General features: G+C 42.3%; 1 protein-coding gene across 2 annotated transcripts in view; it reads right to left on the bottom strand.

The window, feature by feature from the left end:
* The window catches only part of wnk4a (WNK lysine deficient protein kinase 4a), a 74,819-nt gene that overhangs the window by 23,300 nt on the left and 30,886 nt on the right, over nt 1-20,633 (bottom strand). For both annotated transcript variants that reach the window (XR_013201267.1, XM_077224640.1), the window contains exons 3-8: nt 16,375-16,547; nt 16,061-16,281; nt 9,180-9,337; nt 5,838-5,926; nt 4,439-4,658; nt 1,224-1,584 (exon numbers count right to left, since the gene is read on the bottom strand). Coding sequence is in view for 1 of the 2 variants with exons in the window: in XM_077224640.1 (XP_077080755.1) it covers nt 1,224-1,584; nt 4,439-4,658; nt 5,838-5,926; nt 9,180-9,337; nt 16,061-16,281; nt 16,375-16,547 (1,222 nt within the window). In the remaining variant the exon portion in view is untranslated. The remainder of the gene's footprint in view (nt 1-1,223; nt 1,585-4,438; nt 4,659-5,837; nt 5,927-9,179; nt 9,338-16,060; nt 16,282-16,374; nt 16,548-20,633) is intronic.

The following is a 20,633-nucleotide window of genomic DNA, read 5'->3' as shown; positions in this document are numbered from 1 at the left end:
TTGTTCCCTCGTTTTAAGTTAATCGTGGGCACGATATAATAATTAGTTCTATTATTTTACTAAATCAAGCACACAATATAATAATGTGTTCTCTCTTTTTCTTTTTAGTTTTAGTTTAGTTTTTTTATTCGGTCACACTTTAGTTTATGGTCCAATTCTCACTATTAACTAACTATTAACTACTGCTTTTGCCTTAATAAACTCCTAATTACTGCTTATTAATAGTTAGTAAGGTAGTTGTTAAGTTTAGGTATTGTTAATTAAGGGATGTAGAATTTGCTCCTGCAGAATGATGACCATAATATTAATATGTGCTTTATAAGTACTAATAAACAGTCAATATTGTAGTAGTACACATGCTAATAACTAAGTAACTAGTTAAAACGGAGAACTGGACCCCAAACTAAAGTGTTACCATTTATTCATTTTATTTCCGTTTTAGTTTTAGTTATTTAAAAACAACAAGTTAAACTAAATGAAAAAGAGAAATGAGAAACATAGATATTAAAAAAAATCAAAATGTAATAAAATATCAATACTAAAATACCACTGCAATGTGTTTCTAGCTGAAATAAATTAAAATAATCATATAATAAAATAATATAAAATAATTTTATTTTATTTTATTTAATTTTATTTCAGTTGTTTTATTTCAAGCAACGGAAATTATATTAATGGTTTTCGTTTTAGTTAACTATAATAACCATGGCTCACTATTAACACATCAACATAGAGAAGACATACGATACACATGATGTAGGAAAATATTACAGTTAATAAAAATTCGGTAAATCTAGTGCTTCGTATTACACTGCCCTTCTTCTATAGTTTCCAAGTGTGTCAAACTGCATAAGTTGCTAACTGTACACGACCCCTCACCCTCCCCGATAAGCATACACACACTGGCTATTAAAAAGAGTTTATTTGTGGAGTCAGTTGACTGTGCCATGCTGTTCTCCGGTCTCGGAGAGTTGCTGCTCTTAACACGGCGTGAAAGAAACATTCAGGAAAACTAGGGCACTGCACAGGGTAGTTTATGTGAGGCTTACTGAACATCTTGACCCTGTGCAGGGGAGCGAAGAGACATCTAAAATAGAGGTTTATCAATGTGGGGTTTTCAATGGCCAATAATGAACCAAAAATATATCCATCTGACTGATGTATCGGACTATTACTACTCTGTGATCACACAAACATGATGAAGCAAAAGATCTAGTGCTTACAGGTTGTTGAGGAGCAGCTTGTATGGTGGATGTGGAAGTGTTGATCGGCCTCCGGTTCCTCTGGCTCTGGTGGGAAGCTCCCGATAATCCCAGAATCCGATGAGCCACTGACAGGTTCAGGGATTCCAGGAGTGGGCGGGGCCTGCACAGGAAAGGGGGCGGGGTTTTCAGACATTTGAATCGTGGATTTGGGCGATGACAGCTCAGGCTCTTCCTCAATAATTTCCTCTTTCTTCTTCTTCTGCTGCTCCTCTGCTAGGCAGCGATGTTTTTCCCGCTGGCGCTTGATGGCCGTCACACGGTCTCGCATGGCCTTGGCCACCAGCTTGTAGTCCACCTCGCATACAAACCCCAGAATCACCTAGGAAAGACAGGATTTATTAGGAAGTATAAAACGTTTTGAAAAATATGGCCCTGCGTCCCAATGTGCATACTATCCACCCTAGTACTAATTACTAATGTCACATACTATTTAGGATGGATAGTATGCACATTTGTTCCACAGTTGATCAATCACAGTACAATTAAAACAGTTGTTTTTTATAACAAGTTTTTTAAATATGCAAATGTACATTATCTAATTAAATATGCACTCGTTAGCATACATTTCCAGAGCAGAAATATGAACATTGGATAAAGCCAGGTTCAAAATTCTTGTTTCATCTTGTTGACAGATTAAAGGTTTTTATAGAGAGGATTTTGGATCTATCTTTTGTTTTACAAACATCAACTGAAATAAAATGATATATTAATAAACCAATCTCTAAAAGCTTTCAGAATAAAGATGGGAATAAAAATGTAAAGTTTGCTGTGTGTGAAGCTGCTGATTTCTGACTGAAAACGGACTTTACAGGTATGTATTGTAATTTCATTTTACATACACAACTTTATAAAGTGTAATAAAATAAACACTTAAATATGTGTTTGGGATGTTTTATTTTCACTAGTCTGAAATAAGACTGGGGGAAAAAAACAATACTTTTGCCTGTAGCATCTAAAGCTAAATTTTGTTTGGCATAAAGTTGATGAAAATGTCTCCGCAATGGAGATCTCAATAACCTTTCACACAACTTTGGAACAGTGTGTTTCCACTGAAATAATGTTGGCTAATGTTGCTCTGAAGTCTCTATCACCACATCAGCTAGTCAAATTACATGAAAACCCTCCGTCGATGTGATTTGACGATAAATTTGTTCTTGATGAAAAGCAGACCTGATGAGTGATAAAAGAAGGATTGTGACCATCCAGCCTAATAAAGCGTCTGGACAAGAGAAAGGCTACAGTTTCACAACACGGTCTTGAAGCGGTTCTATCGCCGGTCACGTGACCCTCTTCCTACTTTGGCCCCGCTCTCACATTTCCACGCCGATGATTAAAAAGTTCTGCCCTTGAAACTGTTATGCAACACACAGCAGGGTTACAATACACAGGCCTCGTCTTTAAGCTGAAGGGAATGGCTAGGGTCATGTCCCACTATGTCAAGAAAAAGCCTGCCAGAAGATACAGGTGTGTTTGAAACTTTGTGCTCTATGAAGGTCAAGAGTTCAGTGACGTCCCCACATTACTGACACAGGAAGAGTAAAGCAATCCACACTGAATGAGGACAGATAGTTGGAAATTACCAACAATGTGAAGGTCAGTTCTGGAAAGCCAAACAGATAATGAAAGACACTGAAGCTTAAGCAGGTTGGACCAAACCTGTAGAAATTATAAGTAAATAAGTAAGTAAGTAAAAAAATAAATGTAAGTGTGCTCTCAATCCCTAATCAATTACATGTTGCACATGGAAAAGTACACCAAAAAAATGTATTCATTATAAATAAATACATATAAAAAATAAATGAACACATACATAGACAAATACAAAAATACATGAAAAAATAAATGAAAGACCCCAAAAATTTAAGTTTAAAAGAATACAAAGCAGATATTAATAAATTATATAAATATATTTAGGATTAAATTAAATTTAAAATGAATAATATTTGTATTATGAAGTCATTTACTCTTTTAGTTATTTATCTATCTATCTATCTATTTATTTATTTGTTTATTTCTAATTTCTGCAGGTTTGATCCTTTAAAAGGTGAATCTTACAAAAGGGGAACAAGAGTCCAAAGTAATAAATTATATTTTGCTTAAAGAAAATAAAATCTGTAGTGTATAAACTTGCCACCTGCTCTGTTAAACATAATGTGTGTGTTGTTTTTTTTTACTAACTTTTCATTTGATCATTTTAATGCAATATTTACTCATATTTGAAGGCTACATGCTGTTTCAATGTATCATTTACTTAATTCATTATTAAATTATCATTTAATTGGTTTAATTATTTAAATATATTTATTCATTTAATATAGAATTTTTATTTTCAAACTGAGTAATATAGTTTTAACAACATGTACTTGCTATTGGGTTTGGTTTAGGGTTACAATACATAATTAACTGTTTAATTACTAAACTAAGTACATTTTACATGTAACAATGACATTGTAAAATAAAGTGTTACCAAAGGTTCTATTATTTTTTGGTAGTTTGGTATCAGAATTAGTACAGAGAACAGTGATGACTTTCTGACATTGGTACCGACTACAAAAGTTTGGATATTGTGACAACACTATTAATGAAAGGTTTTAACATTTTTTTTATTCAATTAAGCACATTCCCTCAATTTCATTACCAATTATCAGAAAGATGACTGTCTTACAGTAATGAGAATAGACATTGAGAATAAGGGTATTAGCAAAAACTAAAAAGAAAAATGTCTGGAAACATTTCGGCTCCTGCTAATGAGAAATGAGTGAAGAAATGTGCTAAATTGTAATGAAAATAATGTTGCAATGCAAAATGCTTTATTTTAAAGAGAAACTCTATTGATCACGTTTCATTAAAGAAAAAAAAAACACCTGTTAAATTACAGGTATAGGTTACTAAGATACACATATTTACTTAATAGCTGTGTGAATATCAAAGCTTCAGGACCATTGTTGCAGATCTCTGCAGGAAGCTCAACCCACATATTAACGTACATCTGTGAACACATAGGCTTTGTTGATCCCTGAGGGGAATATCTGGCTTTAGTGTTTAAAGTGACAGTAAACCACTGAGTCATAGTGGCTGAGGAATGTAACCACACCTAGGATCCCTTCATAAAACAGATTAAAAGCTGACAGTGAGACACCGCAGTGGGACATGAGAAGATGTGTGAAGCTCACCATCTCCTGTGCCACCTCCTCTGGCACGTCTTTGTAAAGCTCAAACAGGAACTCGATGGCGTTGTTGTCTTTGTACTTTCCGTGGAGCTTCTTGGTGTCGTCCATGCGAAGCCAGAGCTTCAGGCCGGATTTGACCATATCATCTTCCTCAGCCAATTCAACGTGAACGCCGTTGTGCTCCTGGAAGAACGTGTGCTCCAGCAGGTCCTGGATGGTGTATCTATCCAGAGAGATTGATATGAATACAATCAAACTCAATGTATAAAACTAGGTTGAAATAAATGTCATTTCATAGCTAAACCTGTTTTGTGAATAATGTTGTATTTGAAAATATACAAATACACCTATACACCTGTTTTCAATTAGTGCAATTATTTAAGCATAATAATGATTCAATTAGTCAAATAATTTAGCATAAAAGTGCAGTTGCACGAGACTTCACGCTTCACAATCCAAACGCAGGTGAATGGGATATTTTTTCTTGATACATGACTTTTATATACACTGTAAAAACTGGGTGTAGGAACAGTTTCCACTCAAACTTAGTAAATTTCACAAAAAATTTAAAAAAAAAAGTTTTCTTGTAAAACATACTCCTATAATCTTTTGTTTTATCTAAAAAAATGTAGTTATTTTTATATCTTCCTTTTCATTGAAATTTTTGTTTTATTTTAGCTTAAAAGAATGTGTACAATAGTTTAGAAACAACCCTGATTCATGCCTTGTAAATTCATACAACAAAAAGATGTTTGACTGATTTTAAACATTGAAACATCACATAATGATCACATATTTGGCTCAATACAAAGAATACAAGTCTCAAAGTCAAAAGCTACATGGTTTGCCAAGTTGTCGGAAAGTGGAGTAGATAAATATTATAACATTGTGGGTGGATGTATTATTATTTATAATTTAAGTGTCAGTATATAATTTAAGTGTCACTGTTTCCTGTCCTGTTTCCTATGTTTGCACTAGTTTCTATGGTGATTCACAGTTTGATTAATTCGCAACACCAGTTTCTGGTTTCTTTTAAGTGGTCTGTGTTAGTATTTCTATTTAGAAAGTTCAAAGATTGTTATTTTGAGTTTGTTTTCATTAAAACCACTGTTGACCCTGTGACATTAAGGGGTTTTTTTAATTAAAAACACAAGCTCTGTAGAATGACATCATATTTAGCAGCATCTTAAGAAATTTCACTTTCTTAAAGACTGTGACTTGAGAATAATTCCAGAATAATTCCACATAATGGCAACAAAAGGTGAATATATATATATATATATATATATATATATATATATATATATATATATATATATATATTGCTTCTATACCATATTGGGATCACAGAACATTTTTAAAGTGTCAAATCAAATCAATAAGCTGATCTACAGTAAAGTACCTTTCATCTTTGTTCATGCGGATACAGCCTTCAATGATTTCCTTTAACTCTGGAACTTTCACCTTGCAGAAACTGTCTGGCTTTATACCCTGAAAACAGCAGAAATGTCAAAAGTTTGAGAAAAACATCAGTCAAAGAGGCTTAATAAGTTTTAATAATGCCAATCATTAATCTAATGTTCAAATGTTAATAAGATGATTCCCTTTCAGATAATCTAATCACAGTGAGTTACATGAGAGCTACAGGCAAATAGTTCTGTAAAAGTTGCTGATTTGTTACTGACAATAGCTAGGCTTCCATCCACCTATTTTTATGGGAATTTTGGGATATTGCATAAAAAACACTGGATGGAAATGCCAAGATGCACAGAAATAATAAAGATGCATATAAAAACGTATGCACTCAGTTGAGGCACAGCTTAATGCACAACTTAATGCTAAACTCATGTGACTTTGCCACAGTGGATGTGATTGGATAACTGGATTAACCAGTGGACCGATCGCATCGCACAGCATCACAAATGTTGGTTTGATCATTCTGAAATGCCTGAGCCAAAGTATAATGACCTCCCAGAAGCGTCTAACATGGATGCAAACGGTGCTTTATTCGCAAATGTTTTGTGCAATAATCCATTTTTTTAACTTTCAGTAATACAAGACACTTAGAAACATTTTTTAATTATTAATAATAGCATCTATGTAAATCTCTTTTACCTTAATCTGTTCTTGAACCCAGTGATAAAATGTAATAAAGCCCTGAAATATTAATGTCTTCCAAAATACATTTCACAACACTTGGCTGATTTTAATAATTTTAAGATCTACAACAGTTCACACCTGTTATTTGTCACATTTGAGTTACTTCGACTACACAAGAGTCTTCAATAATGTGAAGTTAAACTGTTCAATTTCAAAGATTTACAGCTGAGGGCTGAATTACAGCTGGAGTAGGTCACTTTCCCAGTGGACTCGTGTAATATTTGTGGAGCATGATCTGCATAAAGCATGGAGTTCATGGGAGTTTTGGATGAGTGCCTGTTGCGTTTACACTTCGGTGCGCTCCTTGGCTTTGTCATTAACACTCAACAGCCTTTTCAGAGCAGGCTTTGTTTCGTTCTTTCAAGACACGTTATTTAACACACCTATAAACCAAAACCACTGGCGTCATCCGCGTAAAGTTTAGCTATTAGTTTAAAAACATCATAAACTTGTTTTCTGACATGCAAAATCAAAACATTACTAAAAGCCTGTTGAGGTACAACATGTCTCAATCCACAAAAGGTTGTTGTTGTAGGTAAAAATACTTTTAACTGCAAACTATTAGGGCTGTATTGGAATATGTATTCATCCCGAACCGTACGGTACATACGTCACGGTGCGGTGCATGCAGTCGCACGACGATTACAGTCACAGGCGATCCACACTCCAGTCCAGAAGGGGGCGCACGCGACAATGCAACGCTGTTTGCTACCAGTAAAAAGTGCAGAAGAAGAAGAGACGACTGATTGATTGATATGTTTACATATCTCAACAAGTATTTCAACTGCAGAAAGATATCAATAAAACAGCTTGAGAATAATATCTTGTGTAGCGTTACATTTACCTCAGGCATTTAGTGTCGACAGCTGATTAGTTCGCATGCACTATATTAGCCTGTGTATTATATTTACTTAAGCTGTTAGTAATGTCTTAATTGTTTAATGTATGTTTAATTAAAATTGTCACGAAAACAACTTATGACAGCCACTGTGTAAAGAATTATATTTCAAAAATGAATTGGTGTACAAAATTAACTTTATAATTAGATTTAGAAGTTAATGCAAACCCTGCCTTTTATGCAATTTACAGTACTTTTTTAGTGTTGATTATTATATCTAAAAATAAATAGCAACTGAATTTAATAAATTTGGGCTCTGTTGTTAATTGTAACCTTTAATATTATAGTAATGTGTAATTAAGCGCTCCCCATTTAGTTTACAGCAATAGCTAAGATAGATTTTTTATCCTTTAGACAATTTTAATTATAATAGAATTTATTTAAACACATACACATTTGTTAAAAAGCACAGTTTAATTAAAGAAAAGAAAAAAGAAGGAGAAATTTTGTGTTTAGTTTTCTAACCCCTGCTGTACCGAACCGTGACTTCAATACCGAGGTACATACCCAACCGTCAAGTTTGTGTACCGATACACACCTATAAACTATGAGTGAATCTAACGTTAATAAGTTTCCCTTATTTGAACTGTTATATTAAGAAAGGTTTTTCTATTGAATAGATTGGTTTACATTACATTAGTTACATGAAGACATCTGAGCCATGCCGTAAACATGTTGATGTAATTTAGAGGTGAAGTTTTCCAAATGTAATAAGGGGCAGACAAGTGAATATACTGTATCAACAAGTTATATAACAGGAGTCGACCTCTCTGTGTCCACATGTGACCTGTAGGGCCTTTCTCAAAAGATTCACAATGAGACGAGTCCTGGGCTTTTGCAAACAGGATACAGACGGGGGGTATTCCAAACTCTGCCTGAAGCTCTAATCAAACCGAAGCATGAGTCTTAAACCACTGCTCAAAGATGACACACAGCAAGCTCTTTAGGAAACGAGGACAAGCAGGAAGGGAAGGAAAGAAGGGAATAAAGAGAGGATGTTTACTGCACTTGTCATGCTGGCTTTAAGTTCTCAGATCTGTCTGTGTGACAGATTAAACTAGGACATACGGAATGGACGGACATATGCTTATGCAAAATAATGCAAGCAGCACATGTGCATGATCATAGGACCTATTTCAAAGCAATCTCACAATTAATATTTTTAATGTTGACCAAAGTTGCATTTATTTGATTAAAAATACAGTAAAAACAGGAATATTGTGAAAAATGACGTTTTCTATGTGAATATGTTTTAAAATGTAATCTATTCCTGTTGTGCAAAGCGGTCTTCAGTCACATGATCTGTCAGAAACCCTTATAATATGCTGATTTGCTGCTCAAGAAACATTTATTATTATCAATGTTGAAAAAAGTTGTGCTGCTTAATTTTGTGGAAATTTTTTTTTTTCAGGATTCTTTGATGAACAGAATGTTCAAAAATAGCATTTATTTGAAATTGAAATACTTTTCAACATTACAAATGTCTCTATTGTCACTTTTGATCAATGTAATGCATCCGTGCTGAATAAAAGTATTAATTTCCTTCTTTAAAAAAAACGTTCTCGCCCCAATCTATTGAACAGTTGTGTATCAATATTTTCTTAGACAAACCCCTAAATTATTAAATTATTGAGAAATTAATAAAGGCATGAAATATATTTATAATACAAGCAGGCTGAAACTCACGCTGGTAACTTTGCGGTAAATCTGGGCAGCGTTTTGGCACTCTGAGTATGGGTATTCTGATGTGGTCATCTCCAAGATGCACATGCCAAATGCGTAGACGTCCACCGCCTCGTCGTACTTCTCCTCATACATTTCTGGAGCCATGAACTCTGGAGTTCCTGTTAAACACAATATGAGGACGCTCAGACGTCACTAACAAAAAGGTACCATAATAATACTGTGTTTTTGGGAAAACGTCTCGGTTACGTATGTAACCCTCGTTCCCTGAGTAGGGAACGGAGACGTTACGTCGGATGACGACGAATGGGGTTTCGCTTAGAACACCTATCGACTTCGAGTATTACAAAACGAGCCAATGGCAAAGAAATGCCATGGGTCTGCGGAATTTGCATAGCGTATCTCCGCCCCACCTCGTGGGTATAAAAGGAGGACGCCAGCAACAGGCAGATATGTTTCTTCGCTGAGGAGCCAAGACTGAGCTCAGGCGATCCCCGCGGTACAGCGGAAAGTGGCAGGCAGACGTAACGTCTCCGTTCCCTACTCAGGGAACGAGGGTTACATACGTAACCGAGACGTTCCCTTTCGTTGTCACTCCGAGTTACGTCGGATGACGACGAATGGGGTTACCAGTCTAATCACGCCACCTTCTCAGCTGTCTTCCAGTGCCCTGCGTAAATCTGAGATCCCTGTCGTGAGACTGGCACGGACGAAGGACTCCTATTTAGCACAGGAATACCAAGGTACACTGGGGAGCATATCCCAAAGTTTAGGGGAAATATGCAATTACTGCCAACCCAGAGGGGGGGGACTTAGAGAATACACATATGACCCGAAGGAGACATATGGAGAACACTGGGGTGTCCAGCCGCAGGTGGAATATTTCAACCCCAGGGGTGGCAAGGTGGCTTGCCAAGGGAAAGACACACGCTCAGAGAGGCTTACAGTGGAAATACACATGTGGGGGTCGCTCAGAGGAGGGACCATGCACACGGGAGGCACCTAGCCGACGCACAGGCAATAGACACTGGCGCCAACGTCAGGAGTGCTGGAGGAACTCAGGGCTTTCCGGGGAAGCTCATCTGAGGAGAATATCGCACGTATCCAGTCCGTGGAGTGGAATGGCGAGCAAGCGAAGACACCTGAGCGGGTCCAGTACTAGCTGGTTGAAGCGAGTACATGAGAGGACACTGGCTCCACTCGGAGATTGTAGAATCTGGCGAATGTGTTAGGTGTCGCCCAGCCTGCAGCTCTGCAGATGTCTGTTAGCGAGGCGCCATGCGCTAGAGCCCAAGAGGATGCCACACTCCGGGTGGAGTGGGCGGTCACACCAAGGGGGCACGGTCGACCTTGCTGCTGGTATGCCAAGGCAATGGCGTCCACTATCCAGTGAGACAACCTTTGCTTGGAGAGAGCCTTTCCCTTCAGCTTCCCACCATAACAGACAAAGAGCTGGTCTGAGGTCCTGAAACACTGCGTCCTGTCTACATAGGCGCGGAGGGCGCGTACTGGACAGAGCAGTGCCAAGGCTGGGTCTGCCTCCTCCGGGGGCAGCGCTTGCAGGTTCACCACCTGGTCCCGGAAGGGAGTGGTAGGAACCTTGGGCACATATCCAGGCCGGGGTCTCAGGAACACGTGAGAGTAAGCCGGCCCAAATTCCAGGCACGCTTCGTCAACGGAGAATGCATGCAAGTCCCCCACCCTCTTGATGGAGGCCAATGCAACCAGGAGCGCTGTCTTCATAGACAGGAACTTAAGCTCCACTGATTGCAAAGGCTCAAAGGGAGCACTCCGCAGGGCAGTTAGAACCACTGAGAGGTCCCAAGAGGGAACGAGAGGAGGACGAGGAGGATTCAGTCTCCTCGCTCCTCTCAGGAACCTGATGATCAGGTTGTGCCTTCCAACAGACTTACCTTCGACTGGGTCATGGTGTGCGGCAATAGCGGCAACATAGACTTTCAGGGTGGAGGGAGACAGCCTTCGCTCCAGCCTATCTTGAAGGAAGGAAAGCACGACACTAATCGAACATCTCCGGGGGTCTTCTTGAAGAGAAGAGCACCAGTTGACGAAGAGGTTCCACTTCAACGCGTAGACGTGTCTCGTGGACAACGCTCTAGCGGAAGTGATGGTAGCCGCCACCGTAGGTGGAAGGGTACTCAAACCTGCTTCGTCCCGTCCAGGAGCCACACGTGGAGGTTCCAAAGATCGGGACGAGGGTGCCATAGGGTGCCCCGTCCCTGAGAAAGGAGGTCCTTGCACAGGGGAATCGGCCAGGGAGGTGCTGTCGCGAGGAGTACTAGTTCGGAGAACCAGGTCCGGGCGGGCCAGTATGGCGCGACCAGAATGACCTGCTCCTCGTCCTCCCTGACCTTGCGCAGGGTCTGCGCAAGAAGGCTCACTGGGGGAAACGCATATTTGCGGCCCCGCGGCCAGCTGTGCGCCAGTGCATCCGTGCCGAGCGTGCCCTCGGTCAGGGAATAATACAGGGCGCAATGGGTCGAGTCGTGAGAGGCAAACAGATCTATCTGTGCGTCCCCGAACTGGTCCCAAATCAGCTGAACCGACTGGGGATGGAGTCGCCAATCTCCCGGGAGGGGCTGAAGCCGTGCGCTGCACAGTTCAGGGCTCCGGGGATGTAAATGGCATGAAGCGACCTCAGATGCTTCTGACTCCATATGAGGAGGTGGCGGGCGAGTTGCGACATACGGCGGGAGCGTAGACCACCTTGATGGTTGATGTACGCTACAGTGGCGGTATTGTCTTAACGGACTAGTACGTGTTGGTTCTTGAGCACGGCCCGGAAGCGGCGCAGAGCAAGACGTACGGCCAGCAACTCGAGGCAATCGATGTGTCAGAGGCGGCGGGGTCCTGTCCAGGAGCCCGCGGCAGCACGTCCATTGCACATGGCACCCCAGCCCGTGGAGGAGGCATCTGTCGTTACAACAACATGCCGCGAAGCTCGTTCCAGGGGCACTCCGGCCCGTAGAAAACTGAGGTTCGTCCACGGGGTGAAGAACTGACGGCAGGTCGGAGTAACTGGTACTCGGAACGTGCCGTGTTGCCATGCCCACCTCGGGACTCGGTCGCGAAGCCAAAGCTGAAGCGGTCTCATATGAAGCAATCCGAGCGGCGTGACCGCGGCTGCAGATGCCATATGCCCCAGGAGCCTCTGAAAAAGTTTCAGTGGAACCGCACTCTTGCCCTCGAATTGTCTTAGGCAAGTCAGCAGTGACTGCGCGCGCTCGCTCGTAAGCTGCGCGGACATGGCGACCGAGTCGATGTCCATACCGAGAAAAGAGATCCTCTGCACGGGGCAAAGTTTGCTCTTCTCCCAGTTGACCCGAAGGCCCAGACGGGCTAGGTGCCGGAGCACTAGGTCCCTGTGTTCGCAAACCTGATCTCGAGAGTGAGCTAGGATCAGCCAGTCGTCGATATAACTCAGGATGCGAACCCCTTGCTCTCGAAGGGGAACAAGGGCCGCCTCGACGACCTTCGTGAAGATGCGAGGAGACAGGGCTAGCCCGAAAGGGAGAACCGCGTACTGGTATGCCTGCCCCTCGAAAGCAAACCGGAGGAACGGTCTGTGTCGAGGAAGAATGGAGACATGAAAGTAGGCGTCCTTCAGGTCGATCGCTGCAAACCAATCCTGGGGCCGTATGCATTCGAAAACGCGTTTGGCGGTGAGCATCTTGAACGGCATCCGGTGAAGGGAGCGGTTCAGCACGCGCAAGTCCAGGACTGGCCGTAACCCACCGGTTTTCTTGGGGACAATGAAGTAGGGGCTGTAGAAGCCGGGCCTCATCTCGGCTGGAGGGACAGTCTCGATTGCACCCTTCGCCAGCAGGGTGGCAATCTCTGCTCTCATGATAGGGGCATTGCCACCGACCAAAGTGGAGCGGACTCCCCTGAAGCGGGGAGGAGACCGTGCGAACTGAATCGCATAGCCGAGCCTGACGGTACGCGCGATCCAGTGGGACAGACGGGGAAGCTCTAACCAGGCTCCCAGGAACTGAACCAGCGGGATCATGCGACCACAGGCGTCCCCCCGGAGGGGCAGCGAAGCGGAGTAACTGGCCCAGACGTGGACGGCATAGCGGCCCGATGTGGGGGCACAGTTAGCAACCGCGCCCTGGCAGAGGGGCCAGGGGAGGACCAGGCTGGTCGTCCCGCAGGGGCCTGCTCTGCCAGGGGTCTGGCGACAGAGGGGGACAGGGGCGAAGCGGTCCGTGGACGGCACACCATGTCAACCACCTCTGGGACAGAGGGGGACGAGGAGAGCACGGCTTGTGGGCGGCGCTCTGTGACGTCCGAGAACTCTGTGCTCAGAGACGGGAGAATCAGCTCTTTGGAGAATAAGGATTCTTCCCCGGCCCTCCCCGGGGAAAGGAGTGGTCCTGCTACCAACTCCTGGAAAGAACTGAGTCCCATCTCTGAGGAGCCCAACTCAAGAGCGCCGCTTAACCCGGCGTGTAGCGGGGTGCGGGGCTGGAGAGGACTGTGGCGTCCGGCCGCGGCCTCCAGAGCCGACCCGGGTGAACGGGCGGGGTGGGAGCCGCGGGGGGGCGCCCTCGGCAGTGGGCAGACCGAGGGATCTGAGCGGACGGGGGGGCCGTCGGGACAGAATCAACCTCAGTCTGCTCCATCGCCGAGGTGCCGTCCCACGAGCGCCGCTTAACCCGGCGTGTAGCGGGGGGCGGGGCTGGAGAGGGCTGTGGCGTCCGCCCGCGGCCCCCAGAGCCGGCCCGTGAACGGGCGGGGTGGGAGCCGCGGGAGGGCGCCTTCGGCGGTGGGCAGACGAGGGATCTGAGCGGACGGCGGGGCCGTCGGGACAGAATCAACCTCACTCTGCTCATGGGCGGCTGAGAGCTGTTGGGCAAGCCCTCAACCGCACCGCCGAAGAGGCCGACCTGGGATATGGGAATGTCGGACAGACGGGTGCGCGCGACATCCAGCACATCAGACAGGTTCAGCCACAGACTGGTGAGCATCACCTGACCCAGGGAGCGTACGGCCACTTTCGTCGCTCAGAGAGCAAGGTCAGTGGCGGCGCGCAGCTCAGTGAAGAGCCCTGGGTCAGTCCCGCCCTCGTGCAGGTCCATGAGCATCTGGGTCAGGTGGACCAGCAGAATGACCATGGCATGCAGTGAGGCGGCTGCCAGTCCCGTGGCGCTATAGGATCTCGCCACAAGCGTAGACGAAAAACTACAGGCCACGGGCGGGTGCTTAGGATTGCGCCGAGAAGAAGCACTCTGAGGACACATAGCATCGCAACAGAGCGTTCAGCCGGGGGAACCCCAGTGTACCCAAGGGCAGCGGCCCCATCGAGGGGAGGAAAGGCGGATGAGATCAGCGAGCGGTCCTGAGAAGACAAGGGGGTCTTCTAGGACTTCGAGATCTCATCATGCACGTCCGGGAAGAGAGGTATTGGGGTTTGCCACGGACGAGGGTCGGCGGCCTTACCCAAAACCAATCGTCCCAGGAAAGCATGGCCGTCATCTCCGGATCAGACTCAGGCACAGCCGTATGCACACCGGAAGGTGGCAGCTGTGACGAGCCCTCACTTCCAGAAGACTCAAGCCCACCTAGTGATGCTGCAACAGACATGGCATCTTCCTCTGTAGCTTCAACTGAAACACGCGGGCCACCAGAGGGTAGACTCGCGGGAATCAGCAGTTCACTAGCGGGCACCGTCATTGAAGAGGGGGGCTGGGGTCACGGACACATAGTCGGCGCCTTGTTCCAGACCGTAACCCTCAGGTCACCCTGGCCACCCGCCGAAGATCGGGGGGTGGATGAGGGGACTCTCACTCTTGCGAGTTCACCGAGTCTCGACCTATTTATGACGCGATGATCACGTTCCCTTGCGAGAACATGAGTCACCCACGAGCGCTGTTCAAGCATGATCAAACACACTAGACAGCGCTCGTGCCCATCAGAGTCCGATACCAGTCCGCTGCAACCAGAAATGCACGGGCGAGCCGTCTTTAAAAAGACGTGCCGCGTGCGAGCTCTTCTATGAGAGGAGAGAAAAAACTCCGCGATGTTGAAGCGCACAGGGAGACACACACACACACTGGCAGATTACTGCACAGATCAGCAGGCACTGTGAGCTCGCTGCAGATCGCCGTCACACCAACACCGGAGAGAGAAGCTCGTCTCGTAGAGCGAAGTCAGAGATGACTGTGGAGTGAAGAAATGCTCTTGGCTCCGAAGCGAAAACATATCTGCCTGTTGCTGGCGTCCTCCTTTTATACCCACGAGGTGGGGCGGAGATACGCTATGCAAATTCCGCAGACCCATGGCATTTCTTTGCCATTGGCTCGTTTTGTAATACTCGAAGTCGATAGGTGTTCTAAGCGAAACCCCATTCGTCGTCATCCGACGTAACTCGGAGTGACAACGAAAGGGAACCACAGTTACCTTGAAGTACCATATGAATACCACCATGTAAATATGGTAATCACTCAGAACCCTTGTGAAAAAGAAGTGTGCTTAATTGTATTGAATGTGTACTTGTAGTGTACTTCATATCTTAGAAGTACAGGATATTAAAAAACTGTGTGCAACTAACAAAATATTGATTCATTAAATGGTCTCTTAAAGAGAGTACATTTTCTTGACTATGTTTCTTAACACTTTTCAAAAGTGCACTTTGTAATAATGTGGACTTTGTAATAATGTGGACTTTGTAATAGCCTTTTTTTGATAGGACAGTCCAGAAGAGATAGGAAGCAATGGGAGGATGGCATTTTTTAAAGTTCCTGGTGAAAACCTCAAATATAGAATTGAATGTTTCATTTGAAACTTGAAACATAATGAGGTTGAAGATCTCAGATGTAAGATAAATCTTTACTGAGAAACTAGAGTAGTTTCCAATGACTTACCTATTACACTCTTTGCAAAACTTGCCCTCTTGAGTGTGGCCAGGCCAAGGTCCCCGATCTTCACACTTCCAGTGGGCCCTGTGATGAAGATATTGTCACACTTCAAGTCCCTGTGAATGATGGGAGGGGTGCGAGTGTGCAGGAAGTGAAGTCCTTTAAGGATCTGACGACTCCACCTCTGTAAGAGCTTTGGTTTCATCTCTTTAAAACGCTTTAGATACCTAGGAAATTGGCAAGCATAACAATGTTTACCTCAGCAGCAAAAAAAGAGGAATTAATATGAGATGAGACTTTGAGATGAAGGACAAACTGACGTTTTGAGAGTGCCAGAAGTCATGAGCTCAGTGACCAGCAGGACGCACTTGTGACCTTTCACAGTGGACTTCCAGGAGTCATAAAAGCGCACAATGTTTGGGTGCTGAAGACCCTTGAGCATTTCAACCTCTTCACTGAAGCGCTGCCTCTCCACTTTGGTCAGTTTGCGAGTCTGTAAAGAGTAGAAAAACAAAACAGAAAAAATAATGATTCTTAAGTGTATAACAAGTGGACACTTCACGGAAAGTTTAAAGTAAAAAACGAATGACTGAGAACTACTGACTTAAAAGGTCTGGAAGAGGACCTATTATGCCCTTTTACAAAGTCTTGATTTTGTTGCTGGGCTCTACTAGAATAGCTTTTCATGCTTGAATGTTAAAAAAACAAACATATATTTTCCCCATATTCTCCATTGTTGCCGCTCCTCTCTTCACAGTCTGTCAGTAACGCTCTGTTTAGTTCCTGTCTCTATGAAGCCCCTCCTTCTGAAAAACACACTGTGCTCTGATTGGTCGGCTGGAGTAGTGTGTTGTGATTGGTCAAGCTTTTCGAGTGTGTTTGGGAGTTGCCATATCCATATCCAGCAGTTTCAACACATTACTAACTAACTGCATCTGCGTATGAATTATTTAAATGAGGAATATTGTTACATGTTCGTTCCCGGAAAAAACTCAAGACAACAATAGAGGCGTTTCAGGGAGTTCAGAAACATTTACACTGATATAGAGAATAACTCCCGCTGGAGGGACGTTGTGACTTTGCAGACCTTTTTCATGCTCAAGCAGCAACATTACATACCAAAGAATCATGAATATGTAAAAAAAAACATAATATGTACTGGGCAAAAACAAACTTAAGTTTAGGTTTCAGTGTCGTAAATTCTTTCCTCAATAAGCATTACGTACATCATCCCTCAATAAGCATGATTCACTTTATATTATAAAAAACGATTAAAACAGATTAGAACCAGCAAGACAGTTGGAATGGCAATACATTTACATGAAGCACCCTGCGTAATTTCCCCTTGTCACATAATTAGATACCATTCTAAACATAGGTTTTCTAAAAACTGGACTACAGTACAAACAAGCAATGACTTGGCAACAAGGCCATTTCTGTTCTCTGGTGGTTATGAAAGGCTTGATTTAGCTGGTCTGGGCCTCTCAGCCGTGTGAGGAGGATGGAAAACTCCTCAGAGACACCAGCTCAAGCACCATGAATCCTACATTCAATGAGTTCTGGGAAAAGTAGTGTGTGTTTATGTCTCGAGTGACCAGATAAAAAAACGTACAGGAGAGAGGCAGAGGGAGGACGAGATCTACATTTAACTCTGTATTTAAAGATGCTTCAAATAAGATTCCTTAGGAGAAATGACAATAGACACAAATGAGACAATTTGTAGAAGGACATATGAGAGTGTTAAAGAAAAAGAAAAATAACCTTTATAAATCTATCATGTACTGTGTCAATATCATGTACTGTGTCAAGTTCTTAGAAATGTGCTCTGGATTCATGTTGGTTCCATTTGGTTTAAAAATAAACCATTTATACAATTTTCAAGAAAAGATTCAACCGAATGCCTCTAAAACATGGGTAATAACTGCTTTTAATAATTGTTACAAGATAAACAGTAGGCCTATTTAAATATCTTGAATTTTTTGAATCAGAAATAACATTTTGGGGAAATTTTACCACATGCCATTTTACAACCAGAACTATCCTCGTCTTTTCATAAAAAGGTCAAATTATTCGATATTTTCAGAGACTTGTTGACCTTGGCACACAGTCATGAGAGCTGACAGAGGTCTTCTCTATGACATCATTTCCTACTATATTATTTAATTTATGTTGGTTGCACTACATGACTTTGATTTGGCAGCCAATCTATTTCAAATATTTGTAATATTTTAACAAAACTGTATAATCGCTTAGGAATGATAATAAAAGATTATGCCAAACTATTTTAGTTTTCTGTTTAATATTCTTTTAATGAGTCTTTTTTCTTCATGATTTTAAGACAGTTGCTTCACCCTGACATATTTAATTATTTGCTCCCAAAAATATATCAAAATATTGTGTGATTTATAAATAACAACATGCTCAGAAGTATATTTAAGTAATTGTATATCTGAAAACGAAAACCATATTTAAAAAAACATTACTTAACCTTGTCTGTACTAAAAAAGCTGTCTTCAATCAGCTGAACAAATTCTTAGGCTTCTGACCGCATCACAGCACAGAGACAACGCTCATAAAGATAATAAACAATATTCGCTTAAATACTGATACAGGCAAATTATCAGTGCTGGTACTACTCGACCTCAGTGCTGCATTTGACACTGTCGATCACAACATACTTCTTGACAGGCTGGAAAACTGGGTTGGGGTTTCTGGGATAGTCCTAAAATGGTTCAGGTCATACTTAGGAGGCAGAGGTTATTATGTGAGTATAGGAGACCATAAGTCTGAGTGGACATCCATGACATGCGGAGTCCCTCAAGGCTCAATTCTTGCGCCACTCCTATTCAACCTGTATATGCTCCCAATGAGCCAAATAATGAGAAAGAACTGAATCGCTTACCATAGCTATGCAGACGACACACAGCTCTACTTATCCCTATCGCCTAACGATTACAGCCCCATTAACTCCCTGTGCCAATCCATTGATGAAGTAAACAATTGGATGTGGATGTGCCAAAACTTTCTTCAGTTAAACAAAGACAAAACTGAAGTCATTGCGTTTGGAAACAAAGATGAAGTTCTCAAGGTGAACGCATACCTTCAGTCTAGGGGTCAAACAACTAAAAATCAAGTCAGGAATCTTGGTGTGTCTCTGGAGTCAGACCTTAGTTTCAGTATTCATGTCAAAGCAATAACTAAATCAGCATACTACCACCTGAAAAATATTGCAAAAATTAGATGCTTTGTTTCCAGTCAAGACTTGTGACTTCGAGAAACTTGTGCATGCTTTCATCACCAGCAGGGTGGATTATTGTAATGGACTCCTCACTGGCCTTCCCAAAAACACCATAAGACAGTCCTCAATCACACCAATCCTCAGGTCTTTACACTGGCTCCCAGTTACATTTAGGATTGATTTGAAAGTATTATTACTGGTGTATAAATCATTCAATGGCCTAGGACCTCAATACATTGAAGATATACTCACTGAATAGCCTAAAAACTCAACAGATCACTCAGATCATTAGGATCACATCAGCTAGAAATACCAAGGGTTCACTTTAAACATGGTGAGTCCGCTTTTAGCTACTATGCTAAATCAGATCAGATGTGCTCCTACAGTCACATTCAAATCCAGTCTCAGAACACTTCTGTTTAGCTGTGCACTTACTGAATGAGCACTGTGCCACTGTTCGTCCGACTGTTTGCACTGTATTTTAATTTTTTTATTCTAAACTGTTTTAATTATTCTTATTTCTTTTGATTATTTTAATTTCTTCTATGTAAAGCACTTTGAATTACCATTGTGTATGAAATGTGCTATATAAATAAACTTGCCTTGCCTTGAATTGCTTTAATCAGAATCAGAAAGAGCTTTATTGCCAAGTGTGCTTGCGCACACAAGGAATTGTCCTTGGTACTGAAGCTTCCAGTGCACATATACAAATACAGATACAACAAGTAATAGTAATACAAATAGTATTACAAATTCTACAAATAAAATTATAAAAAATATGAAAATACTATAAAAATATATGGTCACAGTTGGGTTTTGTCAGAATAAACATTTACAGAATGTTTAATGTAGTACTGACACTAAAACTCTGAAAACTTGAATTTTTTCTCACACAGTAATTTTTATTTTGGGTAAACCATACATGATAGATATTGTTGCAGTTTTGTATTGCGATATATTGTGACACAATATATTGTTACACCCCTATTAATTCGTGCTCAAACATGTATCTCTCCCAACCCAACATAACTACTGTTTCCCTAAACTTGGCTCAAGGCTTTGTGACACCAAATGATTGACAAGCATTGTTGGTCTTACGCACACATTGAGTCCCTCAGTTCACTCACTCACGCTTTATGTCAGTTCACCTGAACTACAGTATCCCCCAACAACCACTGCAAAAACACAGCCAAACATAGACACACATTTGCACATGATACATATACACGGCACTAATCTTATTAGCGACTCCAAACATCAGTTCTGCATTTTCAGTCAACATAGGATTGCCTTTCAGACTTGAGTTTGTGTACAATCAACACTGAGCTTCTGTCCCCATAA

The sequence above is a fragment of the Siphateles boraxobius genome, unplaced genomic scaffold (genome assembly GCF_051911475.1).
Source record: "Siphateles boraxobius isolate OS27281-9 unplaced genomic scaffold, OSU_SipBor_1 90, whole genome shotgun sequence".
Lineage (NCBI taxonomy): Eukaryota > Metazoa > Chordata > Actinopteri > Cypriniformes > Leuciscidae > Siphateles > Siphateles boraxobius.
The sequence above is the reverse complement of the archived record's forward strand: the minus strand, read 5'-3'. Positions and strand labels throughout refer to the sequence as shown.